The 26,569-nt window shown below is 47.1% G+C and overlaps 1 protein-coding gene across 1 annotated transcript; it reads right to left on the bottom strand.

The window, feature by feature from the left end:
* Positions 1–16,861: 16,861 nt before the first annotated feature.
* LOC142774999 (uncharacterized) lies at positions 16,862–25,727 on the bottom strand. Its single transcript, XM_075876205.1, has 2 exons — positions 25,494–25,727; positions 16,862–17,695 (listed from the first exon to the last, which is right to left on the bottom strand). The coding sequence occupies exons 1-2, from the start codon at positions 25,508–25,510 to the stop codon at positions 17,053–17,055; spliced, it is 660 nt and encodes a 219-aa protein (XP_075732320.1). The 5' UTR covers positions 25,511–25,727; the 3' UTR covers positions 16,862–17,052.
* Positions 25,728–26,569: the final 842 nt, after the last annotated feature.

The following is a 26,569-nucleotide window of genomic DNA, read 5'->3' as shown; positions in this document are numbered from 1 at the left end:
TTATTGCTTTCATATTATATTAAACGTGGAATCGTTCGCTCGTATCATGTGCAACTGTAACGGGGTGCATGTGTACATTCATATAAAAAGGAGCTTTTTTTTAAAATAAATTTAGCTGCAAGTTGACGCCCGATCTAGTCTCATTCTTTTGTTTTGTCTCTATGTGGGTTGCGTCCTTTCAAAATGAACCAATTAGCTCAAAAATGTTGTAATAAGTGCGTCTGCGTGACATATTTTTTTAACTTTTTGGTGTACCTAATGAAAAGCGCTGCGCAATAAACACGATGGCTAGAGAGAAAAGTTCTCATTTATAGGTGAAGTTTAACGTTCAAAAACCACTATATGATTACGAGAGATGCCGTAGTGGAGGGCTCCGGGAATTTCGATCACCTGGGCTTCTTTAACGCGCACCAAAACTGAGCACACGGGCCTAAAGCATTTTTTTTGCCATCGCAAATGCAGCCGCCGAAGCTGCATGGGATTCAATCCCTCGGGATTGAATTTCGGCTGCGGTGGCTGCGCGCGGCCTGTGCGTCAGCAGCCGAGTACCTTGGCCGTTAGACCACCACGGTGGGGCTCGCCAAACCTAAGGCAGCTTCTTTGTGACTGCTCAATGATTCATTAACATAGCATATCCTAATTGAAGAGTTCGTCTCATGACTGATATAGTGATAACAAATGTCTTCAATGTATAAAAAGGCTGCTAGCTATTATTCGGAGCAATAAACACGTATATGATGTCACGATCCACATTTGGCGCTGCAATAACCAACTGTTGGTAAACTAATTAAGGACGTTCCATCTTAACGAGGCACTAGAAAAAAACAGTTTTTCTTATTAGCATCTTTTTTATTATTTTTTACGAATTGTGCAAATAAGCTTACACAAATAGTTTATTCCACTTTTAGCGCTTTGCTACACGGCTCATTTACCATGCTCTTTTCATCACGACTCCTTCTTCGGTCCGACTACCTATGAACTGGGGCAGTGCTGCTGTAGTGGTGTTAGCCTTTTGCAAGTCAAATGCCCGTGGTCCCTCAGAGTTTTGTACAAGGCCCTGAAAGCCACTTGAGTGACCTTTTCTAACTACCTATCTGAGCAGCACACATACTACACTGACATTCAGGCGCAAATCCATTTGTAGAAAACAGATTTGGCATTTCGTGGTTTGGTTACCCCGTGAATTTGTACTGCTGCAAGTCATTCATAGCGACAAGTTCTTCGAAACCCTTCTGGAAAAAGCTCGTCAGATAAGGTTTAAAAAGGTGCTCTCAGCTCTTTCTTGAGCAAATAGGTGAAAGTACTCGCGAAGGACTTGGCCACTATCTGCGGCCATTGTGAGCCTCTGTTTGTGGCACTGCGTAAAGAGGTCTACAATCCAGGTTCCTTGCAATTGTGCAGCGGGTAAACACCCGTCTCCGAAGAATGACAAAGGCTGGCGTAGTAAATGCATCCATACTACACGGAAACTATGGCGATTAATGGCGTACTGGGTGCCCTGCAAGTGTGCTTGCAGCATTTACCCAAGGAGTATTGAAGAGACTGAAAGGGCGCTCTCTCAGCTTTCGTAACTTTGCTGCTCGTTCCGCGCAGGCCTGATTTTTTTTTTCATCAGCTGTTTCCTAGCGATGGTTCTTTATGAATGCCGTGCCACTGTATTGATCTATCACGCTTCATAGTTTAAGTAACTTCCAAAGTCGGTTTGCACCACGTTGAGTGCAGCGTCGTACATCTACAATTTCTGCTGACATCATGATAGACGCTTTCAATGAACAAATAATACAGTGCACACGCTTCTGTTGTACTCACTCTAAAGAATTTACAACTCCCTATATCGAAATTTTGTTTTCGCTTAAGCTGACAATGGTGCGCAGTATAATACGTCATGTGAGCAGAGTAATTGTAATACGGCTCCGCAATTAGTGCGGAAAGTCGCTTTGAAAACAAGCTATGGAGTACGGAACACTTTGCTCTCGCCGAATTCCCTGGTACCAAAGCAATCATCAATACCCATACCGAGCAAATGGCCGATAAAAAAAGACATGAATAATAATGATAATATAGTGTGCACGGCCTTTCAAATACTGAAGCGTGCATTGGCAAGCGAGATGGTATTAGGGCGTAGGGCTTCTGGCAAAGTGTCTAATAAATTTTGTTCTTCCCTATATAGCAGTCCTTTCTGTAACATGAAAGCATTTTGTGCCGTGGTCGTCATACATAAGCCACTTCAGTGCGTTTTCGTCATCAGTAGCGAAATGGCGCGAAGCGTGCGCGCTCCACATGCACGCGCGCCTCCACTGGGCATAGCCCGTGAGCGCGCTTATTTCCTGCTTCGGGCGCTTTATACCTCATGTGCTTGCGCTGCGAGTTCACTTCGAAGTAACAGTTGTTGAAGAGAGCTCGAAGGTCACTGTGTCTCGCTGCCGTGGTCGCGTTTAGGAAAGGAGTGCTCTGCTCACACGCTAAGTAAGAATTGTGACAGTTCTTCGCGCTCGTCCGGTGTATACCTGTGCGTTCACTTACTACGCTTTTCTTTCTGTTTGAGCAGCGTGCTCTTAATGTCAAGCTGTGACAGTTCTTAGTCTACGCTCATCCTGTGTATGCTCATTTCATGCGTGCTTTCTGCCTCAGGTGGCCGCTACAGCTTTCGAGGTGCCCACTACGCTCAGGTGCCTGCTACGCCTTATTTTTAAACCTTTCACTGAAGTTGAATGCTATGAATTCGCTTCAAGACAACGAAGCTCTGCAAAACTTCTTCTGAACTCAGAAGTGTGCCTTTAGCGCCGATACGACCCCACTTCAATGTGCTGATGCAACGCACCTTCCATCATCGAAACAAGCTGCTTTAATAGAGGTGCTTCACAGTTACGAGGACATTTTCTCAAAGTCTCAGATGGACTTCCGATGTATCGCGGATGAAAGACATTGCAATGCCCACAGCAACAACGCCCCTATTCACAGACTACCGTATCGATGCTTCCTGGCTGACACATAGGAAATTTTCAAACAACGAGAATTCCTTTTCAATCAATGTGTAGTACGTCGATTGTTTTCACCTTGCGCGGCTCCTGTTATTCTTGCGGAGAAAAAAATCTGTAGAAGTGACTCGTTTATCGATTCATTATCGAAAGCTTAATGATGTTACTGTGCCGGACCACCAACATATTCCGCGTTTAGACGATGTGCTGGACTATACCTTGAAAAATGGAAATATTTCTCAACGTGTGATATTTCTTCAGGCTAATGGCATGTCAAAATGAACCTAGACGGGCATTCCAAAAACAGCTTTCGTCATGCCGAGTGGCCATTATAAGTGGCTTGTTATGCCTTTTGGTTTGAGAAATGCTCTTGCTACGTTCGAAAAAGCTATGAAATCAGTGATAAGTAAACATAACCTTAATGATGTCAATAATTAATATAATGATATCGTATTCTTCTCCGACACATTTTCTGAGCCCCTCCAAGCTCTTTTGCATGCTCTAAAAACTGAGAATATAAAATTTAAATTCAAGAAGTACCACTTTGCCCAAGGTTCTATTAAGCATCTTGGCCACAGGGCGTCGCGCGCACAGTATTGCCTCAACGAAGCAATATAGAGGCTGTTTTGCGATTCCCAAGCCCAAAATGTCAGACAGAGTTTCAACGTTTTTTAGGCACCATGAACGTTTACCGCCGGCTTAAACCGCATTTCAGTGACATAGATTTAGCACATAAAAATTATCGAAGAAGGAAACACCTTGCGAATTGGATTCCTCATGTCAACAAGCTATTGAGAAAGGTCCCTTACCACCAGTGCTTTGAAAAACTCTGCGCCACCATCCTGAACTATAGGCTGAAGCCATTTACAGAACATTATCAAGTGTTCCGCAGTTTATTCTTCCTCTCCACACGCACTGCATACCGTGTCTACCCCTTCGTATTTGGCCCGATATGTCTTGGTTCGCAATACTCCCGTGCTGGCCTCAAACAGTAGAGAACTACCCCGAGTATTATCACAAATCCTTTCCTTGGATATTTTCTGCCTAAAAGTTCGATAGATCTCTAGTGCGGACTTCTTAATCATGACAATTCTCCACATATCGGTCTCAGCTTCCTTAACCTTCTTTTTAACCGATAAATCGTTTTGGTTTTGCCCCCTGCTGTTTTCCTAGTATTTACGAGTCAATTTTTTGGTTCGCTTCCGCCATTTTGTATCGACATTCTTCATGTGCAAGTAGCTGAATACCTTCCTAGCCCAACGCCCCCCCCCCCCCATTTCTCTCAATCACTTCTCAAATTTTATCTTGCTGCCAGCTTCCCTGCATTCAAATGGTGTTCATCCCATATCACCATACCATCACCATATCACCATCCCATATCACTCATATCACCATACTCCCTGATTTGGTGCCATTCCCGTGAGCTCCTATAAGGCAAGCCTACCTATTGCACGTTGCTTAATTTCTAATCTTGCTTGAACTTCTGATCTCATGCACAAGACCGCATTGCCGAACGTCAGACCAGGAACTATCAACCCTTTCCATATTCCTCTCACAACATCATACCTATTGTAATTCCACGGTGCCCTGTTTTTCATTACCACTGCATTCCTGTTACCTTTAGTCGACACGTATATTTCGTGTTCCCTTAGGTACTCGGCCCCATTGCTTATCCATAGACCCAGATATTTGAATTTATCTGTTATCTCTAGGGTGACCTCTTGTATTCTAAGCTCACTACCTTTATTATCATTAAAAATCATGACTGCTGATTTTTCTTTACTCAATTGAAATCTAACCTATCTCCCTCATTACTGCAGATGTCCATCAATCTCTGCAAATTTTCTTTGTTGTCGGCCTTTAGCACTATATCATCTGCGTACATCAATGCTGGTAGTGCCTGTTCAATGAGTTTTCCTTGTTTGACGAAAGAGAGGTTGAAGCCCAGTCCACTTCCCTCTAATTTAGCCTCTAGTCCCTGTAGGTACATTATGAATAATAAGGGTGACAGGGGACACCCCTGCCTAAGCCCCCGTTTTTCCTCTGAAGGCTTGGATACCTGTTTTCCCCACTTATAATTACCTTGTTACCTTTATTATTATCCTTTAAAAGATTAGTGATTACATCTTCGACACCTAGTGAGTCCAGTATTCCCCACAACTCCTCTTGAACCACGCTATCGTACGCTCCCTTGATATCCAAAAATGCTAGCCACAGCGGCCTGTGTTCCTTTTCTGCTATTTAGATGCACTGCGTCAGTGAGAACAGATTGTCTTCGAACCTCCCATGTTTCCAAAACCCATTCTGCAGTTCCCTCAGCACCCCCTCATCCTCTATTCATGCCTGCAGTCTTTCCTTTATAATCTGCATCGCCAGCCTTTAGACCACTGATATCATTGTTATAGGACGGTAGTTGTTATTGTCAGCTTTGTCCACCTTTCCTTTATAGATCATGCTCATCCTGCTAAGTTTCCATCCATCGGGAACTTCGCCATGGATTATTATTTTGCTCACTGCCTCTCTCAAAGCCTGCTTAGACTTCAGACCTAATGTCTTTATCAGCATAATTGGAATGCCATCTGGGCCTGTTGATGTACTACCAGGAACCCTTTTCTCAGCCCTTTCCCACTCTCGTTGTGAAAATGGAGCCATTGCGCCACTTGATTCAATCTTGTCTATTGTGGTGCATAAATCACTTCTTTGTTGAAATTTTTCTGTCACCCTTGTTCTTATATATTCAATAGCTTCGTCCCCTTCTATCCTAGCACCTTGAGATGTAGTTATAAACCTCTGCTCTAGGCTCGTTTTATTTCTTAGGGAGTTTAGATGGTTCCAAAATTTCGCAGCTGCCTTTCTATTTTTTATGTACTTCTGCCAGCCTCTGGGCTCCCTTTCTTCTAATGTTTTCATTGATCAGATGGGATGCATCCCTTCTACAGCTTAGAAAGATTTGCCATTTTCTTTCAACATCATCTGTCGGTTCATCCCACTGCTTAGCATGCCTGTGTTCCCTAGAGGCTTCCTGACGTTTTGCTATGGCTCTCTTAACTTCCTCATCCCACCAACTTTTGGGTTTGTGTCTTCTTTCACGGGGTGACTTGTGACGTGCCTTTGCAAGCTCTAGCTCAAACAGTATAATTATATTCGTGTATGTCCACACTGTTTTATTATCCTCAGTGATTACTTTCTCAATTTGTTTAGTGGCTATTTCAATTTGCCTTTCTGAAGAAACATTTTCCTGTAGTTGCTCATCTTGTGTCCTTCCCACTTTCACTGCTCTTTCAAAACTTAGCTTGATACGTTTGTGATCACTACCCAGACTGCTGGAGCCACCTTCATCTATATGCATTCCGCTGAGCTTATCATACATCCTATGTGACATCAGCGCGTAATCTATCGTCGACTGCAGCCTTCCTACCTCTCACGTTATTTGCCCTTCGCACTTCTCGGTACTGTTGCAAATGATCAAATCAAGCCTTTCACACATATCCATGATCATTTTGCCTGTCGGGTAGGTATACTCATCTATATCTTCTATGTGTGCATTCATATCTCTTAGTATAATTATCTCGCACTCTCCTCCTAACACCTGAATGTCCTTTGATATAAACTCTACCATTGCCTGGTTTTCTTCTCTGGCCTTTGCTCCCGTCCACAAGTACACGAAACCAAGGAGTGTCATTTGCCCTGCCACTTTCCCTTTTAGCCATAAATGTTGCTTGCCCTCCTGCTAGACCCATTTCCAGTCTGTACTTTTATGAATGAATGGCCCGATACCGCCCACCTTTCTGCTGCCTTCTGTTCTATTACAATATACCCACGTGTAGTCCGCGTTGTTAGGAGGTTGTTCCAGGTCCCTAAGATGTGTTTCTACAAAACCGTATACAATCGGCCTCTCCTCCCTCAGCTGTTCTTATATCTCCTCCCACTTCAGCCTGTTCCTACCACCCTGCATGTTAACATACCTTATGTCTGAAGTGGCTCGGCGCTCGCGGCAACGTCTATTTCTGCCACGCACTCTACCTATTTTAGATACTGGTGCCACTTTGGAATCGTATCTGTTCATACCACCTGTCAAAGAATCTCCCTGGTTGTTATCCTCGTTACTAGCTATCCTGCACCCCGAAAGGCCCGCTTGCCCCCCAAGAAAGCTACTGCGCGTCCTGCAAGTCGCCAACCCACCTCATGACCTAGCCGCCCATCGAAGTGAATTTTGTCTCGTTGAAAACCACCCCACGTATGCACCTCTCTGTTTATTTCCACCACCTCAAAGCTTTTCTCTCGACTCATCCACCATATCTCTTGGTTTGCGTTGACAACCGCTCTTTGCAGGTTGCTATCACGCACCGGCACCTCCGCTATCGTGCATATCGCTACCTGTACCTGAGGAGAAGTGGCGCGCATGTCATCGACGCCTTTCGCTAGTGTAGTTGCTAGTTCTGCTGTATCGTCATTTAAGACATCGTTTAAACCGCCTGAAATTATCGCGAGGTTTCGTCTATCAGCTGTAGTTTTGAGTTTTGCGCTCGTTTGCCCCATGACTGCTTCCAGCTTGCATCCTGGGAACGTTCCTACTGCAACCCTCTTGTCACCTCTTACCCTCTCTGTGATGGCTTCTGTACATCGATTTAAACTTGAGTCCCCAGCGATTATCACATGCTGTGATTTTTCAGCTGAAGCGTCCTGCACCTGGGGGTTACTTGCACCTGTGACGCCGGCTGCTTTGTCCCCTCCCGGCCTTACCACTATTTCGCTGAAGCTGGGCCTTGCGACAATTGAACCGGCTTAACCTGTTTTTTCCAAACTTGCTAGCTCTTTCTTCTCCGCCGTTCTATTTGCCGGTTCCCTACTGTTCTCTCCGTAGGCTGCTCCTCTGTTGACCTTGGCTCGTGCTTCCTCGGCGGACTTCAACCTTTCTCCCATTGCCCTCGTTTTCCCTTGCTCTGTCGCCAACGCAGTCTCGAGCTCGGCGATTCTCATCAGCAGGTCACTCTGGGTAACCATCATTTTCTCCATTTTCCCCTCAACCTCACATTGTCTACACCTCGCGTCAGCATCTTGTCCTTCCGCTTCTACACTTGGGTCCACTTTCAAGCCAACCCCACATCCTGAACACTTCACAGTCTTTTTAACCATGTCTTTCCAAAACCAATTGTCCCTATGACTTGTCTCACTCGATAATTACAAAACTTGAGCCCTGCCCTACGAAAAAGAAAAAGTGTAAGCTCTACTACAAAAATTTGCGTGTTCAATGTAGGTGCACCTCCCCCACGGAGTGGCAAAAGAAAAACAACAAAAAACTCAAACACAAACAGACGCACAAACTAGTAATACCTGGTGACTGATCCCCGAAAAAGCCGTACAATAAAATAAGTGCTACAGGGATTTTGACTACTGCCCTATAATTATAAAGACAAGCTCAAAGCATGCAAAACAATCTGCGCAGTCGATAGGGAGCGCTCAAAAAACACGTCCATCCATCGTGACAGCCCGAACCGAACCGAACCCGATTTCCGCAGCCAATCAGAACCCCACGCAGCGGAGGCGCGGTGGTGGCGCGGGTGTACGTTTGGGAGAAGCATTGACACGTCATAATGACACGTTCGCAAAATTGTGAGATGCCTGCCTGTTCTGCCGCGCGGCCAGATGAAGGAATGATGCGGTCTGAACAGGTTCACGCACTCGCCGCTTCGGAATACCCGCTTTGCCGTGCCGCCTTCAAAGCGGGATTTCCGAAGCGGCGAGTGCGTGAAGCTGTTCAGACTGCATGCCTCCTTCGTCTGGCCGCGCGGCAGAAGAGGCAGGCATATCGGGTTTTTGTGCACGTGCACGTGTAGGTGCTCTTCATCTCAGTGTTCATATTTAGGGTTTCCAGCAAATAATTTTTAAAAATAGACAATTAAAAATAAAAATAATAATTAATTAGTATGTGGAGATATAAAAAATATCCCGAGTACCTACAGGCTAGTGTGAGTAGTATGCGCTCGGTTAAATTCACCTCCTAAGTGCCTTTCACTTTCAAATTCTTGGCTCAAGTTATGTGGGAGAACCTGTACGTAGCATACAGCCTGGCTAGCAGATATTTATTCACACTAAATCGACACACAAAAATCGAGCGTTCACTCTCAAACAAACGTTTATTGCATACGATATAGACGCGGACGTGCACCCGTATGCGCAAAAAAAATGGTTACGAGCAAAATTTAAAAAGAAAAGAACAGAGGTGACAATACATTGACCACCCCGCCTTCTGTGTGAACGAGCCTTAAGTCTGTGGGATGAGCCTTTCGTCCGTGCCACTGCGTCTAAAGGCTCGTTCAAACCGAACGGGGTGTGGCCAAAGCGGCGAGGTGGCAACGCGGAAGGCAGCAAAAACCTCCTCTCCAGGCGGCGAAAGAGGGAGAAAAACCAGGCGGCAAGGGCGATCGTTCTCGGAGCAATTTTTTGCCGCCTGCCGAGGCTTGCCGCTTTGCCGCAGTGTACGTTTGGGAGAAGCATTGCAACGTCATACCAACACGTGCGCAAAAGCCCGAGATGCCCATCTCTTTTGCTGCACGGCCAGCCGAAAGAGGCATGCAGTCTGAACAGGTCCACGCGCTCGCCGCTTCGTTAAGCCTGCTTGGCCGTTTTGCCGCGGCGCCTTCGGTTTGAATGAGAAGGGTTTATTTGAAAAGCAGTTCTCAGATCTGGTGTAGTTCTCTTAAAATGTGGGATTGGGCTAGTTGGTAATCTATTATTAAACTTCTTAGCGCGAAAAATTGTGCCATGCAGATTGCGGAGGATTGATATCTGCAAGGACCCATTTTTTTTTCATGCGTCGGCTCTACGCTGCCAATGTTACGTTTTTTTTCCGAAGGCCAACGCGTTAAAATTACCGATGTGTGTTCTATCACTCCTGGGTAGACACTAAGTGCCAACCACCTGCGGCACATACCCACATATCAGTGGCACACACCCGCCCGTTGGTATGTGCCATTGTCTAAGTTTGATGACATACGTGACTGGATTGTGACATTATGCATGTCTTGACCCAGTGCGTCATATTCGTCGAACTATCTTACCCTCCCATACTAATCTTGGTTCACGCCAAGTTAAAGGGGTGATTTCGAGAGCACCTAGGCGTAAGTGGATCATTAGATAGATAGATAGATAGATAGATAGATAGATAGATAGATAGATAGATAGATAGATAGATAGATAGATAGATACCAAAAATGCTTGCTGTATGCGAAAAAAAAGCTTCGCACTGTTAAGGCGTTTATTAGCCGGCAACGAGCGAGAATATATAATGGCGACAGTCACAGCCAAGCACGGGCTCTCAGCGCGAGCGGCGTCCTTGTTGGGTAGCCCCACTAGAAGGTACTCAAGAGTTCGACCCATTTCATAGTTCGGAGGCTTCGCTACAATTACCCCGGGGTCGAAGAGGGAGCCGCCTGGCGACCTAACAGCTTGTTATTATGAGCGGGTCATAATAAGGCTTCAGGCGCTCCACGTTGACGATGTCTCGCCCACGGCGGCGCATGTCCGAAGATTGTTCAACGGGTTCGATCAGATAGTTGACGGGTGAGGTGCGCTCGATGACACGGTAGGGGCCTTCGTATTTGGGACGTAGTTTGGAAGAAAGGCCAGCGTCAGAGGTTGGGATCGAGAGCCATACAAGCGCACCAGGAAGGAACGTGGGCTCAGAAGTGGTGGAGCCATCACGGATACTCTTCTGCCGCTCTTGCTCTTGCGTCGTAAAAGTCTTGGCAAGCTCGCGACACTCTTCAGCAAGCCTGGCTGTCTCGGAAATAGGTGTACACTCAGATGAATCCGGCGTGTACGGGAGTATCGTGTCCATGGTGTGCGACGGGTGCCTTCCGTACAGCAAGTAGAAAGGTGAAAAACCAGTCGTGCTCTGAGGGGCGGTGTTGTAGGCGTAGGTGACGAAGGGCAGTATATTATCCCAATTAGTGTGGTTGGCAGCGACGTACATAGAAAGCATGTCGCCGAGGGTGAGGTTAAAGCGTTTGGTGAGGCCATTCGTCTGTGGGTGGTAAGCAGTAGTTTTGCGGTGGACAGAATGGCACTCCGTCAGAATGGCTTCGACGACTTCCGACAAGAAGACACGGCCTCGATCGCTGAGAAGCTCTTGGGGTGGTCCGTGGCGCAGTATAAATCGATGCAGCAGGAAGGACGCACCATCGCGCGCAGCAGCCGCAGGGAGAGCGGCGGTTTCGGCGTATCGCGTTAAATGGTCAACGGCAACGATGGCCCAGCGGTTACCAGCCGACGTCAGAGGAAGTGGTCCATACAAATCGATACTTACGCGCTCAAAGGGACGGTCAGGGCAAGGTAACGGTTGTAGACTGGCGTGCGACATGTGGGCTGACGGTTTACGGCGTTGGCAAGTGAGGCAAGAGCGAACGAACTGCTGCACATAGCGGTACATCCCGCGCCAGAAGTAGCGTTGTCGAATGCGATGGTAGGTTTTGAATACCCCAGAGTGCGCGCATTGCGGATCAGAATGGAAGGATTCCCATATCTCTGACCGCAGACTGCGGGGTATCACGAGTAACCACTGCCGGCCGTCGGCGTCGTAATTGCGTCGGTGTAGGAGGCCGTCACGAATGGCGAAATGGCGAGCTTGACGACGCAATGCACGCGTGGATGGCGTTGCGGATGGATCAGAGAGCATGTCGATGAGCGGGCCGATCCAATTATCCTTTCGCTGTTCGGTAGCGATGATGTCAACATCAATGGCAGAAACAGCAGCCGAGGATACTGAGCAGAGCACATCACCTTCAGGCAGAGGGGAGCGCGAGAGGGCGTCGGCGTCAGCATGCTGGCGTCCGTTGCGGTAGAGCACACGGATATCGTAGTCTTGTAAGCGAAGAGCCCAACGGGCGAGACGGCCTGAGGGATCCTTCAATGATGAAAGCCAGCATAGTGCATGATGGTCGGTGACGACATCGAATGGGCGACCATACAAATAAGGTCGAAACTTTGTAAGAGCCCAGACGATCGCCAGGCACTCTTTCTCCGTGACGGTGTAGTTTTTCTCGGCTCTCGTGAGCGTACGGCTTGCATATGCTACGACATATTCAGGGAATCCGGGTTTTCGCTGCGCCAGGACAGCGCCGAGGCCTACTCCGCTGGCGTCCGTGTGCACCTCCGTTGGGGCTGTAGGGTAGTAGTGGCGTAGAATGGGAGGCGACGTCAACAAATGGCGGAGCTTCGCGAACGCGTCGTCGCACTCGGATGACCACGAATTGAAGGGCCCGTTGCTTCCCAGGAGCTTCGTCAGCGGTGATATGATCGTGGAGAAATTTCGTATGAAGCGTTGGAAGTATGAGCACAGGCCCACGAAACTACGCAGTTCTTTGACAGATGCAGGTTTGGGGAATTCGGCCACGGCCTGAAGCTTGGCAGGATCAGGAAGAATGCCGTCTTTGGACACGACGTACCCCAGTATGGTGAGTTGCCGTGCTGCAAAGCGGCACTTTTTCAGATTTAGTTGTAAGCCGGCATTGCTCACACGTGCGAAAACTTCTTTCAGACGTTGGAGATGCGTGGAGAAATCCGGAGCAAAGACAATGACATCGTCGAGGTAACACAAGCACGTGTACCATTTCAAGTTGCGCAGAACTGTGTCCATCATGCGCTCAAAGGTCGCAGGTGCATTACATAGACCAAACGGCATGACGTTAAACTCGTACAAGCCGTCTGGCGTGACGAAGGCGGTCTTTGGTCGAGCGTCGTCAGCCATGGGTACTTGCCAGTACCCCGAGCGCAGATCGAGAGAAGAAAAAAAATCGGCTCCATGAAGGCTGTCAATCGCGTCATCGATGCGTGGCAGTGGATAAACATCCTTGCGAGTGATCTTATTGAGCCGTCTGTAGTCCACACAGAACCGCACAGAACCGTCTTTCTTCGCAACAAGAACAACAGGAGACGCCTATGGACTGTCCGTGGGCCGAATAACGTCGCGTCGGAGCATATCGTCAACCTGATCATTAATTACTCGACGTTCAGCAGGCGACACGTGATATGGACGTTGCCGTAAAGGTGGATGGGCACCAGTGTCGATGCGATGCGTAACAACGGACGTGCGCCCGAGAGAACTTCGCCCGACATCGAAAGAAGAACGATATTCTTGTAACAGGTCCAGAAGTTGGGAACGCTGTACGGCCGTAAGGTTGTCAGCGATGGAGGGGCCAAATACATCAGCAGACGACGAGTCAGAAGTGGAAACAACATTAATGGTACACGACCTGGGAGCGCGCGTGTCAACGGGTACGTCCAGGACTTGTGCGTCGTCGACTGGTTCCACTCTGCCGAGACATTCCCCTCGAAGCAAGGTAACAGCGTACGGGAACGGGTTGGTTACAAAAATAGCAGTGTTGCCCTGGTTGACCTGCACGGTCGCAAAAGGTACTAGCAACCCTTTCCTGCTGCAAGCGCGGTCAGATGGCGAAACAAGTCCAATGGTGTCGGAGAGACCAGCGCAGTAGACAGACACAGCCGTCGTCGAGTTTGGAGGCACTGTTGTATCGTCTTTCGTTAGAATCTTGCTCAGTGTCGGGGGACTGTCTTCTGTCGTCAAATGCGAGAAGGGTGAGAGCTCAATTTCGGCGGCGGCACGATGGATGACGGCGTCATGGCGGGAGAGAAAGTCCCATCCTAGGATGACGTCATGAGAGCATGCCTGAATGACGATGAACTGGGCGACGTACAGAACGTCCTGGATGACAACGCGAGCTGTGCACCCTGCTGTAGGATGAATCCGGTGCAAACTTGCAGTACGGAGGGATAACCCAGAAAGTGGCGTCGTCACTTTTCGAAGTAAGCGGCAGAGTTTTTCGTCCATAACTGATACGGCAGCTCCAGTGTCAATAAGAGCCGATGCACAAACACCGTCCACAAGCACGTCAATGACATTCGAGGGGCTGCTCTGAGGGCTTTCACATTGCGATAGCGTCGCAGTCCTTGCCTCAGGGACTGCGACGACTAGTTTTCCCGCTCATGAGCTGCCGCACTTGGCCGCATGGGAGACAGGGAACGGCGTCGTGGAGACGGTGATTTTCGAGATGGACCTGGGCGAGATCGAGGTGGCATAGACGGCGGTTCTTCGCGATAAGGACGGCTGAGTTGGCCAGCAACAGGTGAAGAAATTGGAGCCGGCTGTACGCGATGGCAATAACGGGCCACGTGACCGGCGTAACCGCAGGCAAAGCAGATGGGCCGGTTGTCGGGTGTGCGCCATCTGTTCACCGGGGTAGGTCTCACCCATGTCGCAAGGGCTGATGGACGGAACGGTGGCTGCATGGTGGACTGAAGCTGAGGCTGAGGGGTTACGTCAACATACGTAGCGGGCATACCCGCTGCAACGGACGGAGGTCGTGCAGCAGCTTCAGCGTAGGTCAGAGGGGCGGGTGCTTGAACGACTTGGGGTGGCCTGGCGACCACTTGCGCGTAACTCAGGGACGCAGGAGCTGGAGGCTGTTGGGGGTGGTAAGCAGGCATTACCTCCGCTATTTCCTGTTCAATCGCTCGGCGGATGGGAGGGAGAAGGGTAGTAGCCGATTGTTGAACAGCAGGTTGGTGGGAAAAGGGCAGGAGGGAGAACTGACGCGCGATTTCCTCACGGATAAAGGACTTCAGTTCTGCCATCAACGCCACTTGGTCACAACTGGCCTCCAAGCCAGCAAGCGTTGCAGCTCGTGGTGGGGAGCGTCGGGTCATCGAACGCTGCCGGCGGAGCTCCTCGTAGCTCTGGCACAGTGTGATGACCTCAGCTACCGTGCCGGGGTTTTTGGCGAGCAGCATCGTGAAGGCATCATCGTCGATGCCTTTCATGATGTTTCGGATCTTGTCAGACTCGGACATGATGTGATTGGATTTGTTACATAGGTCGAGGACATCTTCAATATAGCTGGTGAATGACTCACCAGCCTCCTGAGCACGTTCACGCAAGCGCTGCTCGGCTTGCAGCTTGCGAACAGCACGGCGGCCGAAGACGTTGACGATTGCGGTCTTGAAATCGGACCAGGTGGCAAAATCGGACGCGTGGTTGTTGTACCACAAACTGGCGACACCGGCAAGGTAAAACACCAAGTTGGTCAGCTTGCCGTCCTCGTCCCATTTGTTGGGGACGCTCACGCGGTCGCAAATGGCGAGCCAGTCCTCCACGTCAGTGCCATCAGCGCCAGTGAAGATGGGTGGATCGCGGATTCTGGGGACACCGGGACAAGGGGGTGGCATTGGAGGAGGCGTTTGCTGAGAAGCGTCTTGGCACATAGTAGATGGCAGGGTACGTGATCGTAGCTCCAAAGGCATAGACAGGGATCGCAGCACTCTCCACCAAATTGTTAAGGCGTTTATTAGCCGGCAACGAGCGAGAATATATAATGGCGACAGTCACAGCCAAGCACGGGCTCTCAACGCGAGCGGCGTCTTTGTTGGGTAGCCCCACTAGAAGGTACTCAAGAGTTCGACCCATTTCATAGTTCGGAGGCTTCGCTACACGCACTAAAAAAAGCATTGGTCGTTTTGGAATGCCATCTGCAACTTAACGCAATGCACTTGGCGACTAAATGAATATTAAAAGCACGCATCTACTAAGCTGACCATGTATAAACAGGGTGTCTCAGATTTATACCAGAAATTAAGAAAAGGCACGTGTTCTACAAAATTCTCCCTGTTTTATATCAAGATTGGTCATGCGCCTTCAAAGCTGTATTTTTCCTTGACTAATCACTAAATGACTAGCTCATTGGAGCAGTTTTTCGATCTTGTTCGGATTGGTAAAATAATGGCTTGATGTTGTAGCTTGCCTCAAATAACCAAGCACTTCTTTTCGACATAAACCTTGTCGATGATTGCGTGCGAGTGGCAACGTGGAGGAAGAACATGCCAGAGAAGAAGGTAGAGGTGGGCCACGAGCGGTAAAATAAACATGGAGTACTTGGTGTAGGGCTCGGGTTCGTTATTACGCGACAAATCTACCACTTTTCTTTTTCGAGAAATACAAAACACAACTAACTCTTGAAATATGAAATAGACGCATGCTAACGCACCGCTGATCGAGCGCTTCCAAGTGTTCTTTTGTAGATACACAGCTGTGTTCATTCTTTGTACTGCTAATCACGTTATTTCATGAACGCGCATCGAAAACCGCTGCGGCAGCGTTCATATTCAAACGTGAAGCCTTGTACAATGCCGTCACGAATGAGCTCAGCAGGGTGTCAATTAAAGAACGCTTGAAAGCGCGCATACCAGTGCGCTGGTGTGCGACTATATTTCATGTTTCGCGTGCTTTTACCGAGAAAAAAAAAACAACCAGGCATACTTCAGCCGAGAATAAATGCGTAATCATGGGGTAATTTGAAGTGAGAAAAAACAAGGTGAATGTTTACCGATTTGAGCAAGAATATAAAGTTGTCTAACTCAATAATTAGTTTTAAAACGCTGGATGTGAAAAAAAAATACGGCTTGCAAGTACACGTGGCTACCACATTTCCAACTGATAGAACTTTAGTAGAACGCATGCTTTAAAAAAAGTGGGCCAAGTTAGCTGGGAACCATCTTCCCATTTATATATATATATATATATATATATATATATATATATATATATATATAGAGAGAGAGAGAGAGAGAGAGAGAGAGAGATTTCGTAATCGAGAAAGTGAGAGAGAAATATAGAGAGATGGTGCTCCAAGAAATACTCTCGTGCGCTTTCTGTTCGGAAAACACATTTCGATTTGTGCCACGCCAGTTAAGATCATTGATGGGGACATCAATGATCTTAACTGGCGTGGCACAAATCGAAATTGTTTGCGGTTTTATGCAAGCCATCGTTCAGAACCGTGGCTATTCAAAAGAATCAGACAGCAGACGCCTTTGCCTGTGCAGTGTGTTGAACATTCAGCGGTTCGTACACACGTCACGCATCTCGCAAAGCATGGAGGGGGGCTACAAATTTTGTCGCCACTCTCGTTCTTTCGCATGACTTGATTTCTTTTGGTGCCCCTCCTCGTGCTGTTGCCGACGCGACGACGGTGGTTCGACGCTAGGTTCGGCGTTCGCAATATCACTCCCATTGGCCTTCAAGCTCGCGCAAAATTGATGGATCTGGCGTTTTGTTCCCAGGACGAAAGAAATCTCGCTGGAGATGGGGAGCAGGGAATCCACCAATACCATTCTCGTCATTCCCATATTCCTCTGCAGGGCGGTCGAGATCAACGTAGGTGCTAGGTCTGCGGGCATTTCGGAAAAACGGATGTCTTCGATGCGCTTTTCCCGCTGTACCTTCGCTCAGGAACGCCATTCGTCTTCTTGAAAAACATGAAGGTTCTTTGTCATCAACGTGTCTCGGCCATGCGCCAAGATCGGTGTTGCGATGAGCTTCATGACCCTTCGGCATCCGGCGTCGGTGGCCCCTGATGCGGTTCAATTTCTCCCGCAGGTCCCTACATTCGGCTGGGTCTGTGTCAGCTTCAATGTGCTGTCGTCGCCGTGAGGAGGCCGTGGTGGGGGCAGCGTCCTCAAGCTGACACGAGGTGGAGGCCCGGGATGGGGCAGTAACCGAGGGCACCTCCTGCACTGCTCTCGTTGAGGCCGCACGGGAGTTGGAAGAAGTGGGCGTCGCTGACCCTGCCGAAGGCTTCACCTCACCGAGGAAGTCATCGTCGTCACTTCCAATGTCAAGGATCAGGATATCTCCCAGCTTGGAACTACCAGGAGGAAATGAAAGAAAGAAAAACTTTTGTGGCCAGAATAGATCATATGCTAGAAATCAGGGACGCATGAAACAGGGGAGATTGACCGAAGGCTTGTTTCTGTTGGTAAACACAACCTAACTAAACATATACATGTCCTTTCTTGTTTTTTTTTTCTCTTTTTTTCCTTTTTTCTTTTTTTCACATGCACATACAAAGTGGTTCTGTCTGCCTACCACTTGACGACCATTGAAAGGAAACGGACGAAGATGAAAGAGAGCCGACCGACGCATTAAGGGGAAACCCTTTCCTTACGCACGCCGTCACGGACCCCTCCCGCCACAGCGGCGACAATCTTGGGTGGCCCGACACACGCCGAGAACTGACCAGCACGGGATTAGAACCGGATGTAGACGTACACGGACATTTGGTTTTGTTCTCAGTGTTGACAGTGGTTCTTCCTCTTTTTTACTTTCTTTTTTTTCTTTTTTCCTTTTATTCTTTTCGTCTTTTTTCTTCTCTTTTTTTTCTTTTTTTCTTTCTTTTTTAGTTCTCTCTCACTCTCGCAAACATTTTGCAAGGCGAGAGGGACGCGGCAGCAACGAAGTTTGGAAGTTCATGTCAGTATAACTCATCCCCTGATGAAGGGAGACCCCTCCTGAAACTGTTGGAAAATAAATATATTTATCCTTGTTGACAACGCTCCCGTTGTGCCATATCCCATACCTATATATATATATATATATATATATATATATATATATATATATATATATATATATATATATATATATATATATATATATATAAAATAAAGAGGAATACTTAACTGGCAGTTGAGCAATTATCGGTCGGAGTACAGGTATTAGGAAAAAAGTCACGCGTGCAAAGTGCCATGACACCATAAATGTTAATGTTGGAAACTGCGCAGAAGACCTGGAGATATGTTATAGCTGCATTAGGATCAGATCAGCGTTTTCGAAAAGAGGAGGTCATCGGGGGCTTCGCCAAGGGGACGGCGGCTCGTCCTTTTCTCCAAAGTAATAACGAAGCCAATCGCAACATGCGAGGCATTTAACCGTGTCTTTGTGGCAATAGTATTTAAATCCTATAGCAATTTTAGGCAATGCAAATTTCAAATAAAGTTTCTACGGCAGTCTGACGCATTTCGTGATTTCACACGAGTTTTATTTCAAGGCGAAAATACTGTGCTAACCCCACAATGATATCAACGTGACCAATTAACATAAATTCCTTCATTAACTTGACTTCGCTTATGCGCAGTCATTCATACCCGACAGCTTTATTTCATTCCAACTCAAGATATACCCGTGTACCCGTAGTACGTGCCCGTAGTTCGATATATTCATTATCGAATTTGAATGACCATAATGAAAGTGATCACCCCCGCCGCGGAGGAAATACGGCCTGTCTGTTGCGCAGGTCCGGAACTACATGTGACCAGGAAATGACTTAATTTGAGTGACGGAGCTTAGAAGCGAAATTGAGTCGGAAAACTCGGCAAGCATTCTGCAATACACAAGAAGACAGCCTGTCTTTAAGTGTAATGTGTGGTGCTCATCTGTTTTTGTTTCCTTAAACTGCATAAACAGGTGCGGAAAACTATCAGAATCATTTCATTTTTGTCGCCAAACAAAGGAGAATAGGAGGTCTCATAGTTCAGAACTGAATTGGGACCTCCTGTACACGATAATAAAGTCAATAACACAAATAAATTGACAATTCATGGACTTAATAATAATAATAATAATAATAATAATAATAATAATAATAATGACTAATTCTAACCAAGTAAGGAAATACGTTATAAACAGCGCTAACAAAAAGCATCGTAAAAAGTATAATGCGCCATAGTCGATGAGAGTAAGGACAGAGGGGGAGACATTTCAAAACAAATAAACAGTAATGCAACATTGTAACGCTTAAACCAATAAACAAAATGCAAAGACAAATAAGGGGAATCCCAGAAAATGGACACAAGAATAAGGAAAGATGAGAACATAGACAAAAACTACCGAATGAGAACATCTAAAGCAGTGAAGAACTGGAATCAGACAAATCAAGCAGAAAATGTTTAAGTTCAGATCAAAACCTATGAATATTTAGCGATTTTAGAGTACATGGTTGGAAATTCCACAAAGCGAGTGCTGAGAAATGTAGCGACTACTTGCCGTAATACCTCCTGCCTGCAGGCAGAAAACACCCGCCGGCTGCCCTGACTTGGGTGCTTCACAGAGGAAGAAGTGGTTGACAGTGTGGTTTCGTTGCGCACAGCTCGAAAGATAGAGGCAAGTTGATTCATTGAAGGGGTGAAAATGAAATGACTAGCCACTTTTCAGGAAAATATATGGCGCAACTTCATTCGAATTCCGTCACGTCCTCACAAGCGCAGTGGATCTGACGTAACATACTAGTCACGTTTCGCGTGTGGTATGTGCAAACAGTTTTGATATCCGCCTTAAAGTTCATTAAGAAGTAATTGACATTACGTTGTGAGGACTCGGCAACGTAGACAAGGCGATGATATAACGAAAATGACTTTAATGAGCAGGAGCTACGGCCTCAACGGAGTCACGGCGCGCGCCTCAGAACAGTTACGAAGTGGCGTCACGACTAGATCAACATGTAGCACAAGGTTACCAGATTACGCACAGTCTCACAACTATACTCCGTTTCATACATCATGTGCAACGCTGTCAAAGCTAGCGCTCTTGTTTGCGCTGTGTACTGCTGCGACCAAAAAGTAGTGCGTCGCTTGGGGTGTACGAGATTCAATAAATGCTTCTCGGGAAACTTCTAAGCATACATATTTGTCATCAGGTTAAAAAACAAACGCCTGTGTTGTCGGATAAACAATACAAATATGCGAGTTGGAATTTATGTTTGTCGCTTTCGTATCAGGTTTTCGCTCTCCGCGCGACCCGCGCCGCCGTTTTTTTTTTTTTACTTGTTGTGGCAGCTTCGAAAAAATGGCGTCCAGCTCTGCGTCCTCGACCACCTCTCCTGCGCGAATTTTTTCGAAGTTTCGCACATCAAAGCTGTCAAAGCACGCCAAGCAAGTAATTGCAAATGTGTACGCCCGTACCAGGATGCGTTTCCCGAAGAAATCTGTGCGGGAAGTGCTGAGTGTTGTGAGCGAGGACACTGGAATATCCCCCGTACCGTGGCGAAATTCAAGGCGGAGCGTCTGCGTGGGCCTTTGGTGTCACCGAAAAAAACGAGCTCGCGAGGTGAAGATTTCGAGCTCACGAACCGTCAAACATGACAGCTTGACAATCCATGCCATCCGTCTGAAAGTGCACAGCATGTACGCCAAGAGGGAGATCCCAACACTGGACAGTGTGATAAGGGCCGTCAACGAAGACGACGACTTGCCGAACTTCACGAAAACCACCTTGTGGAGGCTAATGAAGGACATCGGCTTCACCTTTGCTAAGAGAAAACGGAATCTTGCGCTAATCGAGCGCAGTGACATGACAGTGAAAAAAAAAACGATTGACGCATAAATTAAAATTTAGAGTTTCTGCCGAATAACAGCCTAGCTGAAACTTTCTTTTGAACGATAAAAACGGAACTCTTACTTGCGGGAAGGAGGATGGGTTGGAATTATACTGAATAAATCGCGCATAACAATTCACAAAAATGTCGCATATATTAAGACAGTAAACGGGCGAATACCAAGTCTAGGAAATGTTTTATGCATTTTTGTGCCAAAATCACTATTCCGAGCTACACAAATTTGCTTTCTTTCCTTTTCCCTGAATAACATATCATTCGTTACTCGCACGAAGTGCGTCGGGATACCGCACAGTGCAGTGGAAGGTCGATTCCGCACTGTTTTGCTAAAACTGAACAGGTTTCTCTGCCGGCGGCCCGCTATAATCAATAACCTGCTGAGTGTTTAAAGAGTGGCACAGAAAAGTGGATCATCGGGGCAATGACGAAAACAAAAGTTGAAGGTGAGCACCTGTCGTTAACCCAGCCTCATTGGAGCTGCTGTGCTACCTAATCAATCAATTAACGTCATCTTACACGCAGTACTCGCTCACATCAACGAGGTAAACCGACAATGCGGTATCATCGCGACAAAATCGCCATGCTGGTCAAACCTCGGTGCCAGCTCGGCAGGTTCCGGCCCTCACAAGGGAACACGGTATGCTACAAATGAATAGATACGTGCAGTTCACTTCCGCGTGCAAGTAAGTTGAAGTTACTAAAAAAAAAAAACAAGATTTTGAATTGAACTCGCAAAAATTATAAAAAAAATTTCACCACGTGGATTCGAACTCATGCACTTCAAAACTACGGTGAACTCTCCGTAGCGACGCGTCAAACCACTCAGCTACAAAACCGCGCGGTGCAATACCTCGTGTTTTCTTTACGGACTACTTGCCTAGCCTTCACAGCGTTGCACCTGATGTATGAAACGAACTATAGAGTGTACTAGAACGAGGAGGTTACCCAGAACAGCCGCAGCACCAATGCATTAAAAGTGAAGCCCAAAAAGGGTCAATCTGCTGGTGGCGCTGCGATCGGTAGCGTGTAACGTGTCATCGTTTTAAAAGTCGCGCGCGGTTCCCCCGAAATGGTCGAGGGGTAGAATGCGCGCTTCCCATTCAAAAGACCCAGGTTCGAATCCCACATGTGGACTATATGTTTTTTTTTAAGTTTTATTTCCAAAGGTGTTTCGGTTGGCTTTTATTTTTCTGAATCTAGCTTCAGTTGCTACATAATGCTATAAAAATTCCACGAAATATTAAGTAAAACAACAAACTTGACAGCGAGCGCATTTATTTTTAGCGCTACCACACGAGATACAACAAAAACTCTAAAGCATGGCTTCCGAGATTTTAGCGAATAAGAGAGACTGTGTGCTGTCACTCGCCAGTGGTCGTCGCCCACTGGCTCACAACAACTGAAAGTAAACGATCTTTGGTCAGCGGGAAATGGCGAAGGTTTGAATACTGGTAAAGCAGCGATGGTCTGTCTGAGTTCAGTGTTCCTTTTGACAAAAAACGAAAGCTATTGGCGTGTATCATTAATTACAGCAATCACGAGTTGTGCGGGAACAGACAGGTGAACATGTTCATCTGGAGGTTGACGGCATCGTCAGAGAACGAAGGTCTCGTCTTCCTTCATTTGTGTTGCCGCCTTGTGTCTCCAAATTGCAGTCCATCACGGGGTGCACTGCTGACTTCACACACTTTGCATGCTTCTCTGTCAAGCTCACAGCGCTATAGAACCTTTTTTTCTCTTCGCACTTGGCCGTTGATGGCCCGGGGGCATCTTGTTTGACATGCTGAGGATTCGTCGTATTATTCGTCTCCTGTTCCCCCTGTCAGGACGTTGTTGTCCGCTGAGTATAGCAGGCATTGCTCCGACTGCAAGCTTTGGCCGGTCACGGGGCAACCTGACCTCTCTACCGCCTATAATGTACACGAAGTCTCGAAACACATGATGCGGCTCGAAGTGTGCCTCGCAGACCACACTTGAACTTTTCATATGGCCACTTGGCAAGCGTAAGCTGTATTGCCATTTCGCCCTGTGGGTCAGACATGTTGGAATGGCGAATAGCGAACACTTCGTGCATTCAGACGATCCTCTGGAGGTAACCCTGCAGCCGGGCACACAGCAGTGGCCCTCCCGCGTTTGTTTCATTTGCGAAAAGGTGTAACAGGGCGTGAGACTCTCACTTAATGTACAGAGGGGTCCACATTTGAAGGGAAACACGCGTGTCGTCTGCTCGGCTCTACCGTTGGCCCGCTGCGGCTACAATGAAGTTTCGCGCACAAGCGCTGTGGACGGTGCTTTTTTATCGTCTGCTACAAAAATATCAACACGTTCGCCTGTCTGTTCCCGCACAACTCGTGATCGCTGTAATTAATGTTACACGCCAATAGCTTTTGTCTTGCGTCAGAAGGAACACTGAAAACTCAGACAGACCATCGCTGCTTTAGCAGTATTCAAACCTACGAAATTTCCCGCTGACCGAAGATCGTTTACTTTCAGTCTTTTTTAAGCGAGCCAGTGGGCGACGACCGCTGGCGAGTGACAGCACACAGTCTCTCTTATTCGCTAAAATCTCGGAAGCCATGCTTTAGGGTTTTCGTTGAATCTCGTGTGGCAGCGCTAAAAATAAATGCGCTCGCTGTCAAGTTTGTTTGTTTTTCTTCATATTTCGTGGGATTTTTCGTAGCATTATGTAGCAACTGAAGCTAGATGTAAAAAAATAAAAGCCAACCAAAACAGCTTTGCAAATAAAACAAAAAAAATTATTGTCTACAAATGTGATTTGAACCTGGGTTTTCTGAGTGGTACGCGAGCATTCTACCCCTCGACCACTTCAGAGGTGCTGATCCCGCGTTATAAAACGATGACACATTACATACCGATCTCTTAAGCCCAAACTCTATAAGCGCGAAAATGCACACGACAGCGACGAGCGACGCGACGTAGACCGGCGTCGCGCGATCAGTCGCTAGCGCAGGCAAACCTCATTCACGCGACGGCTTCGGCGAGCGAATTCCACTGTTGCTGGCATGAGGCCGTCAACTCGCACCAAGAAAACCGCGTACCGAGCGGTTTCCAATTTAAAAATAAGATATATTGTTGTGTAATGAAACGGAAAGTGTTTATTATTGCCTTGCAGCATTTTTTATATGCGCATGCGTAATAAACATTGCGTTATTTCTTGTTGCGCATACGTGACTCGGGTAGGGTCACGTGCACCTATGAAGTCTTCGTCTTTTCCGGTTTTTCGCTATTGGCTGCTTGAGCCCAGCACTTCCGGGCGATGAGCGACGGTTTCCAAATCTGGAGAACCGCGCGATCGCGCGAAAACTACCCCGCGACACGTCGCGCGAACGCCCTGTTTCGTCGCTCATAACGTCGCTCGTCGCTGTCGCGTGCATTTTCGCGCTTATGGAGTTTGGGCTTTAGGGCTTCAGTTTTCGGAGCTCGGTCCGGGCACTTCCCTTGTTCTAGTACACTCTACTCACAACGTACTTGTGACGTGTTTGTAACTTAAAACAAAGATGTTATATCACAAATGGTCTTACATTACTACTTTTCAACTATTCAAATCAATAATTAAAACGATAGTTAACAACCTTTTGTTGATTACTCGCAATACTGCCAATTAGGTGGGGCAAGGTATTTCCGCCTCGACATACAGTTCTCAAGCGAAAAAGACAGAAGCCTTACTGTTAAGGCAATATAAAGCGATAACGTTCCATGCGTACTATGACCGCGAGCATAACATGAGTGTGGCATGAAAGTCAAGCAACACATTGCTAGAAAAGCATAATTTTCACGTCACCACCTGTCCTCATTGTTTGTGATACCGCAACCATACGTAATGTCATTCGAGGTGCATGTCAAGATAGCGGTCCCGCCGCGTGCACGTAATGAGCGTGCCATTTAGGTTATGCAAACTAGCTATAAAAAGTGGATGGAGAGTTACATTCATATAAGATTCAGGCGCAACTTGAAGAAACCAAGAAGGTCAGCACAATAAGGTGGACAGCACGGTCCACGATGCGATCAAGATTTTGGTACAGACTGCTGCAGAACACATCTTTTTTATTACTTCGTTAAAGTTGTGTCCGAGATAACGTGGCGTTTGAGAACATAACGGCTGTGTTCGGAATTACTGGTCAGATAGAGACATCAGTGTGACGCAAGGATAAAGGGTTGAAGGGCCACGAAAACATACATGAGACCTGAAGAAGAGCAAGCCGACCCAGCCACGTAGAAGGGCTGCAGTAGTGCGAAGCGATCGTCTACGGCTTACCTTGTGCGCTGGCTCATTGAAATGGGCCCGAGTCGTCGTCCTCGCTGGGCAGAGCGGTGCGCTTGCTGCTGCTGATGATGATGATGAATCCACAGACATGGCTCGTACCCACTCAGGGGGATTGGCCAAGAATCGATGACTTAATTAAGTAAGTTTTTTTTTAAATATCGAAACCACCCACCAGAAAAAAAAAGAATGAAAAAAGTAAAGACACCCTACTCAGAATGAATGGAGTGCAATAGTTGCTTGTCACTCGTGCAGATAAGACAACTATTCATTACCTTGAATAAGAATCAGGATAGTTAAACAATGCTCTTGTGTTCGTTGGAATTATTTTTTTTTTCATGATTAATAATCACGCAATTAAAAGCTTAATTCTTTTACTTTCATTCAGGTACTTGCAAACTGCGTAGAAAACGTTCTCGTGGCTGAAGCCCAGATCGTAAGCACCGAAGGAAAGTATGTTTTCTATAGTGAAATTCAACCCCAGGCTAGCAAAGCTTGCTATTCTACGCGACACGAGTGTCTTCTTCCTCTTCAATAATTCCCTTTTCAATGCTCTGGCTGCGACTCGCAGTGACTGATAATTCTCTGAGCATGACTGAAAACAAAGAGTGCATGAAATAAGGTACAGTTGTTCACCCCCATCTGAGAGGCATTCACAATATTCTAAACATCTACATCAGAAAAAAAAAATATTATACCGGTGTCAAAAGAGCACTTTTGATCGCGATCAGTGTCAATCCGTATTAACTGAGATCAAGATTAGGTACTGGTACATGGTAACTTTTAATCACGATTAGCCGTGATCGGAATCAAGACTATCGCGATCCGTGCATCGCGTCCTCCATGAGAGTTCGCGATTTTGCTGTCGTCTGCTTCCCTAGCCCAGCTTTGATTGATATGTGGGGTTTAACGTCCCAAAACCACCATATGATTATGAGAGACGCCGTAGTGGAGGGCTCCGGAAATTTAGACCACCTGGGGTTCTTTAACGTGCACCCAAATCTGAGCACACGGGCCTCCTTCATTTCCGCCTCCATCGGAAATGCAGCCGCCGCAGCCGGGATCCCCCT

The sequence above is a fragment of the Rhipicephalus microplus genome, chromosome X (genome assembly GCF_043290135.1).
Source record: "Rhipicephalus microplus isolate Deutch F79 chromosome X, USDA_Rmic, whole genome shotgun sequence".
Lineage (NCBI taxonomy): Eukaryota > Metazoa > Arthropoda > Arachnida > Ixodida > Ixodidae > Rhipicephalus > Rhipicephalus microplus.
This window is presented reverse-complemented; position numbering and strand designations above follow the sequence as displayed.